Source organism: Merops nubicus, unplaced genomic scaffold, assembly GCF_000691845.1.
Source record: "Merops nubicus isolate BGI_N331 unplaced genomic scaffold, ASM69184v1 scaffold24177, whole genome shotgun sequence".
Taxonomy (NCBI): Eukaryota; Metazoa; Chordata; class Aves; order Coraciiformes; family Meropidae; genus Merops; species Merops nubicus.
Window position 1 is genome coordinate 1 of NW_008622616.1, and position 7,301 is coordinate 7,301.

Consider the following 7,301-nt stretch of genomic DNA (forward strand, 5'->3'; position numbering starts at 1 on the left):
GGGGGGTCTCTAAAGGCAGGAGGCTCCCAGGGAGAAGGGGGGTTCCCAAGGAGGGAGAGACCCCCACCGAGAAGGGGGTCCCCAGAGGGGAGAGGGTTCCCAAGGGGTTATCTGCAAAGGCAGGAAGCTCCCAGGGAAAGGGCGAACCCCAAGGAGAAGAAGATCCTCCAGGGAGGGTGTCTCCGAAGGCAGGAGGCTCCTAGGGGAAAAGGGGATCCCCAAGGAGGGAGACACTCTCACTGAGAAGGGCATCTCCAAGGATAAGGGATCCCCAAGGGAGAGAGGAGTCCCGAAGGAGGGATTTCCAAAGGCAGGAGGCTCTCAGGGAGAAAGAATGACCCCAAGGAGAAGAGGATCCCTAAGGGGGTATCTCCAAAGGCAAGGGGCTCCCAAGGGAAAAAGGAAAACCCCCAAGGAGGTAGAGACCCCCACTGAGAAGGGAGTCTCCAAGGAGAAGGGGTTCCTCAAGGGGGAAAAGGGTCCTCAAGGGGGGATCTCCAAATGCAGAAGGCTCCAGGGAGAAAGGATGTCCCCAAGGAGAAGAGGGTCCCCAAGTCCCTAAGGGGGTATCTCCAAAGGCAAGGGGCTCCCAAGGGAAAAAGGAAAACCCCCAAGGAGGTAGAGACCCCCACTGAGAAGGGAGTCTCCAAGGAGAAGGGGTTCCTCAAGGGGGAAAAGGGTCCTCAAGGGGGGATCTCCAAATGCAGAAGGCTCCAGGGAGAAAGGATGTCCCCAAGGAGAAGAGGGTCCCCAAGGAGAAGAGAGTCCCCAAGGAGAAGAGAGTCCCCAAGGAGAAGAGAGTCCCCAAGGAGAAGAGAGTCCCCAAGGAGAAGAGAGTCCCCAAGGAGAAGAGAGTCCCCAAGGAGAAGAGAGTCCCCAAGGAGAAGAGAGTCCCCAAGGAGAAGAGAGTCCCCAAGGAGAACTGTGGGGAGGATTGGTTGCACCACATCCAACACTGTCTGTGTCCCAAAAGTAACTGGTTGGATTTCTCCCTGGACAGAAGCATCCTTTGTGTGTGTTGCAAGGATGCTGTGGCTCGTGAGGCTGTGACGTTTGTGAGGCTTAACAAACCTCAGGGCTGGGTGTCTCTGGGGGGATATTTTCATACCCTGCTTGGTAGGAAGCACCTTGCAGGAGTAACTCCTGTTGTTCTTCAGGAGCCTTGAAGGTTTTGGGCAGTAATTGTCATGCAGAGACACAATTTGTGCTGCGAGTCCTGTTAGAATCGGGTCCTTTTAGCCCAAAGGGAAACGAGACTTTAAAAACTGCCACTGCCCTAACCAAATTGTGGTGAGGAGAGGGCAGCCAGGCTGTGGCCTTTGTGCAGCAGCATGTGAAAGGGGCCAGCAGCCAGCCTTGGGTCTTTTAGAAGGGTTGAAACTTGTCTGCTGGGAGGGGAGGTGACTGCCCTCAGGGGGCTCTGACCCACGGTGACTGTTTGGCCCTTTCCCCCCTGCAGCAATGGCAGATGAACGTCGGGGTCAGTGAGGACAATCTGCTCTTCTCCTGCTCCATCTGGAGGTGGGTTCTCTAACCCCCAACTCTGGGAGCCAACAGCAGCAGTGAGGCAGGTGGGAGCTGGGCCAGGGACCCCCCCAGCTGGGTTTGCTGCTCTGCGGGGCAGCTCCGGGGGCTTTTCCTCTCCCCAGAGATGCTGTGACTCTGGGTGGGCTCCTCAGGTGGGTTAGAGCTGCCGAGTTGTCCCCTCAACCCCTTCCTCACTAGATGGAGCCACACAAGAGCCAGAGGTGGAGGGAGGGAGCTGGGAATCCAGAGCTCATCTGCCCCTCCACCCGCTCTGCCGATGTCAGAGACTCTGCTTGCTTCTTTCAGGCCCCAGGGGAAGTCTTATCTCTTCTTTACCCAGTTTAAAGCTGAAGTGAAAGGAGCCAAGATCGAGCATGCCATGGCTTATGTAAGTCCCAGCTGAGTGCTTGGATGGGGCGTGTGGGAGGCTGCTCTAAAACACGAATTAGACATGGAAAACATTGATTAGACATCTGTGCAATCAAACGTACTCCATCACATCCCTAATGAGAGAGTGGTGGCAGGCAGGAGAGTGGCAGCAGGTAGGATCCCCTGCACCATTTGCCTTCTGCTCCCTCAAGGCCCTTGGGTTGTTGCTGGCTCTGCAAAGCCTGGCTGGCTCCAAAGATGCCCTCGTGCCAGGGTGCACTGCACGGGGGGGAGGCTTGGTTTGCCTCAACAATTTACACGTGGTAAAGCAAAACCTCTGCTGGTGCTTTTGTCTGGGTCATTCTTCCATTCCTCAGTCTTCAGTGGTGGGGTTTTGGTCACCCAAAGGACACAAGGTCGTGGTTTAACAGGAGGTGGAAAAACAGCCAGAGGTTTTCCTTCCCATTTCCTTTGTGGGCTTTATTTTTTCACTCCACGTTATGAAAACACCAATGAGTTCTTTTTCCAAACGTGCTGTTTGCTTTAAATGTGGGAGTTTCTGGGATTGCCTCAAGTCCTTAAACCTCCTTCCTTCCCCTTTCAGTCTCAGGCTGCAGCGGGCACACAAAGTGACATCCCCTTAAAACAGGAAGAGTTTGAAGTCACCGAAACAACAGGTCTGTGACTGAGAAAGGAGAAAGCAGGACTGGGACTGAGCACAAAAAAGGGGCTGGGGTGGGAACAGAGCCTGGCTGTCCTCAGGGATGTGGTGAAGCTTCAAGCAGATGGGTGACAACATCCAGGAGGCCGGTGCATGGGACAGAGCTGGGGTGCCCTTGATCCAGAGCTGGGGTGCCCTTGATCCAGAGTTGGGGTGCTCTTGATCCAGAGCTGCTGGGAGGATTTTGTGGGTCCTGTGAGGTTTTCCAGTGTGACTGTGAAACGAGCAGGGGGGGAAGGAGGGGTTTAGCCCCACGTCCTTGTCACGTGCACGGGATGGAAGAGCAGTGCCTGCCTTGCTGGCTCTGGCCTCCTGGAAGGGAACCAGCAGTGCTGTTTTCATTGCTGCCTCACCATCTGTTTATCCCACGCTGGTTTTCTCTCTTTGCAGTGTCTCACAGGGAAGGGAAGTTCCGTTTTGAACTGTCCAAACTCATGATTGTAGCCAAAACGCCCCGTGACGAGCTGTGACCCCGAGGCCAGTGCTGGGCAGGAAGAAGAGGGCAGATAAAGAGGATTTACTTGTTCACCAGAGTTTGGGTTGTTTTTTTTTTTTAATTTTGGTTGGTCAAACCTTTTCTGTGTTCTGTATTGAAACGTGCTGGGGTCCAACAGAAGCAGGGCTCGGAGGTGTGAAGGCAGGGATGGATTCTGCCTTGTGTCAGAGTAACAAGGTGCTTTGCAGCTGGAAACCTCCTGGGAGGCTCCTGATCTGCAGCCAGCCCTTCTGTCGGCTGCTTTCGGCTCGGTTGATCTCCTGAATGTGCTGAAGCTCCCCTCCAACAGGGGCTCCTTATCTCCCTTCCTAGGAAGAGCAATGCAGAGAGATAAGTGGCTGGATTTAAGCGTGGTGTGCTGAAGGGGAGTTGTTAACTCTGGAGTCTCTGGAGGGGAGGCAGGATTTCTCTCTCTGCAAGCATGACAGGAGGAAATCATTAAATCAAGCAGGAGGGAGAGGGAAGGGGTAGAGTTGGCCCAAGCTGCCTGACTCCTTGTTGAGATGGTGGCTGCCATCCTGGGGAGGATGTTCCAGAGCTGCCCCGGTGCAGAGCACAGGGGGGGTGACTTGGCACAGGGACAGCAGAGCTGCTTATTCTGACACAACCCAGGAACCAACCCAGGCAACACTTCCACAGCTCAGTACCACGGCAGGACTATTTTTTACATACAGAAGTGATTTTTTTCTTATCTATAGGAATAACAGTGGAGGAATGTGGAATTCCTTTCCTGTGTAAATACAACACCAATAAAGAAATAAAGCATCGTGCTCTGGCCTGAGCTTGCTCTGCTTTGTGACTCCAACTGGCACAACCTTCAGCATTTGCTTGGCCAGGAGGAGCTGAGATCTTGCATGGAAGTTTGGAGGCTACAGAGTTTAGGGAGGTTCTTACCCAAGGAGTCCCAACATGTGAGAACAAGGCTCCAGCTGCACCTCTGCATAACCCAGCACCACCACCACAAGTGCTTTTGATGCCTGCTGATGGTCGTGGTCGTTGGTAGCTGCTTTGCTCATTTTTGGGGGGAGTTCCCTAGGTTTTGGCAGTGGGATTTTAAAGGTTCTGTTTTCCAGGCTGTTCCTAAACGCTTCTCTCTCTGCTGTGTGGCTCTTTCTGGACCTGCAGATAACCCACAGGGCCCAGGAATGTCCCCAGCATGCTGCTGCCCAAGCTCCAAGCCACATTTAGGGTGCTGGTGTTGCAGTTCTCTGACCTTTCTCCTAGTTCAACTAGTTGCTGGGAGGAAACCAGACCAAAGAGGGGGCTGGGGAGATTCATTTCTCAGACTCACACAGCCAGGGCTGGGATGGGGAACCCAGGCCATAAAATGGCTCTTCTAAGCAGGCTTCCTGGGTCAAAAAGGCCCGAGTTTGGGAACAAGGTGGGTGTTTGCTGTGGGGTGTGGGGGAGAAGTTTCAGATAAGGCACTTGCAGGTGAAGGGAAGCTGGTGCCAGGCATTTGGTGGGTCCTGGAGCCTACAAAACCCTGGGGACAAGGGGAAGAGGGGCGAGTTGGGGCTCTGAGCAGAGTTATTTCGTGTCATTAGAGCACCCCATGGCACACACCTCAGGAACAGCTCACGGGGCGTTTCTGGCTGCCGGTGCCACCGCAGCATCAGCTGCATTCCCCTTGCTCTGCCCACAGCCCCACTTCCAGCCCTGGCTCCTCTTGGGCACGTACCCGACAGCTGCCACGAGCCCAGCAGGGACAGGAGGGACTGTCCTCATGTGCCAAAGGCCACCCCATCCCCCTGCCCCAACCAGGGACTGGCACCCGCGTGGCTCTCGGCCACGCTCTCTGCGCGCACCTATCGCTAGCTGCATTTTAACCCCCGCCCCGTCGTGCAGTTCAACGAGCTGTGAGAGCTGGAGCCAGCCCCACGAGACAGCAGCAAGAGCAGCTTTATTTCTGGTGTTTAATCTTCAAAGCTGGACGTGATCCGTGCCTCGAGCCAGGGGTGGGAAGGGAGCAGTGCCCGAGAGCCGCGCTCTGCCCGCGAGCACCCGCAGCTCCTGCGCCTGGAGACGTCCCGGGGAACAGGAGGCACAAGCAGGTCGTGGAGATAAAGCTGGCTGAGATTTAATTGAAGCATTGTATCTTATGCTAAAAGGGTGATTTGGGGTGTTTAAAGCTGAGAGCAGCACGTCGGAGAGGAGCCACGGCTGGGGCAGCCGTGCTCTGAGGGCTCAATGCTTTTATGAGGTGCCTGCACCGAGCCCTGTGAAGCTGCTCGTGGTGTTCCACCATTAGGGTTGTGGTTTAGGGTTTAGGTCCCACTCTGGGGTGAGGGGAGCACGTGTGGGTAAGCTGCCCCAAGCCCTGTGAAGCTGCCTGTGGTGTTCCACCACCAGGGTTGTGGTTTAGGGTTTAGGTCCCGCTCTGGGGTGAGGGGAGCACGTGTGGGTGGCTGTGCACCAGCAGGATTTGCCCCTCCCCGGGGTGACTGAGGGGATGGACAGAGAGCAATCACCTTGTGAAGACAAACCCCACTGCCCCCGGCACTGTACCCACCCCATGGAGCACCCCGGCCAAACAGGTGAGTTTATTTAAATAACTCATCAGGGCTACAGAGTTTGCTAAAAAACAACCACCCTAACTCAGTTGAGGACACAAAAAAACCGTACAAAATCCTTAGGAGAGCTTTGGACAACCACCGAGGAAGGCATCGGAGTGGTACCATCCCAGGAGGCTGGTGGGAGCCCTGGATGAAGGAGTACCTGGGATGGAGCAGGTCCCTCCAGCTCCTCCCCACCCCAAGGGACAGCCCAGGGTGAGCTGGGATCCTTCTGTCTCAAGGACTTGCTTTTCAGGAGGCCAAAGCCTGTGCTAGCCTGAGGTGCAGAAGCAGCTTCCTACCTTGGGCAGCACAAGCCTGGACCATGATTTGCTCCCACCACCTCCTGTAGCTGCTGAAAGAGAACCCTCCAGTAAGAGTCTCAACGGTTCATCCAAGCAGCTGCCCACCCACTCAGAGACACCTCAGAGGTGTCACACACCACGAGTCTTTGGTTTGGTTTTCCCCCCAGGAGGGTGACAACAGAGTTCAAGGTGAGGAGTCCAGTTCCCTGGACTCCGAGCTAAGAGCACTTGGTGAGCAAAGGAAACCCCAACTGGACAGCAGGAGCCCCGAAGCCCAGGATCACCTGGGAAGGACTCAGCCCAGCACAGGGAGGGGTTTGCAGACCCTGGGCAAGGGTTAGACACAGTCAAGAGGTTCAGTCTGTTGTAGAAACGAGGAGAAAACGAGAAGAAACAAAAACCCTACAGAGAAGAGGACATCAAAAGCCTGGTGATGGCCAAAACACACCTCCTGCCCTCGATCTCACAGGAGGCAAGAGTCCAGCAGCCCGTGGCCCACCCGGGACCGCTTCAGATGCTCTCCTCCTCCAGCATCTTGTTGACCCCTTCGCAGATCCTCTTCAGGTGGCTGCGGTAGGGCTCGCTCGGCCCGTAGAGAGCCGAGAGGAACTCGTAGTCCGCAAAGTGGTTGAAGACGTGGTTGATGCGGGCGTGGGACTTGGCCGTCAGGTGCCCGTTGACAGCCTGGTGCAGCAGGTCCCTGCACTCGGTCAGCACGCCCGACAGGACCCTGCGGTCGAAGGTGAAGTCTATCTGGTGGAAGCTGACGGCCATCATGGCCAAGGTGTGCACCTTCTTGCGGAACCGCTCCATCACCAGCAGCTCCTCGGGGCTGAACTGCCCGTTGCGGTACAGCACGCCCAGCTTCATGACTATCTTGATGAGGTTTTTGATGATCTTCTGGGCCTCTTTGCGGTTGTGGGTGTACTCCTTGGTGGCCCGGTAAAGCTCGTCCAGGATCTCGCTGCTGGTGTCGTCGATGAAGACGTTGGCGATGGTCTTGGTGGCCATCTTGCTCAACAGCTTCTTCTGGGCCTGGAGGGCCAGGTTCTTGGTGCTGAAGGTGTCCATGTCTACAGGGGGAAGAGGCACGCACAGTTCAGAGGTCAGTCCCCATCCCTTCTCTCATTTTGGGAAGAGAAGGAGCATCCCTGGCCAACGGTGAGACCGAGAGGAGCTCAACAATCCTGCCCTGGCACCCAGGAGCTTCTGCCCTGGGTTCTGTTTGTGAGACAAGTTCTGTGGTGTCCCCACCCTCCTCCTCCTCAACCTTGGGGAGGAGCTACAGCACAAGGGGCAGGTCGGAGGCGAGCGAGGTCTCCCCACCT

General features: G+C 55.8%; 2 protein-coding genes across 2 annotated transcripts; one reads left to right on the top strand and one right to left on the bottom strand.

Annotated features, from left to right (window-relative positions):
• Nucleotides 1-701: 701 nt before the first annotated feature.
• LOC103777319 (chromosome unknown open reading frame, human C19orf10) lies at nucleotides 702-3,087 on the top strand. Its single transcript, XM_008944872.1, has 5 exons — nucleotides 702-1,055; nucleotides 1,460-1,521; nucleotides 1,834-1,915; nucleotides 2,501-2,573; nucleotides 3,008-3,087. Exons 1-5 carry the CDS (start codon nucleotides 702-704, stop codon nucleotides 3,085-3,087), a joined length of 651 nt encoding a protein of 216 aa, XP_008943120.1.
• A 3,396-nt stretch (nucleotides 3,088-6,483) lies between these two features.
• TNFAIP8L1 (tumor necrosis factor, alpha-induced protein 8-like 1) lies at nucleotides 6,484-7,044 on the bottom strand. Its single transcript, XM_008944871.1, has one exon. The coding sequence runs from the start codon at nucleotides 7,042-7,044 to the stop codon at nucleotides 6,484-6,486; it is 561 nt and encodes a 186-aa protein (XP_008943119.1).
• Nucleotides 7,045-7,301: the final 257 nt, after the last annotated feature.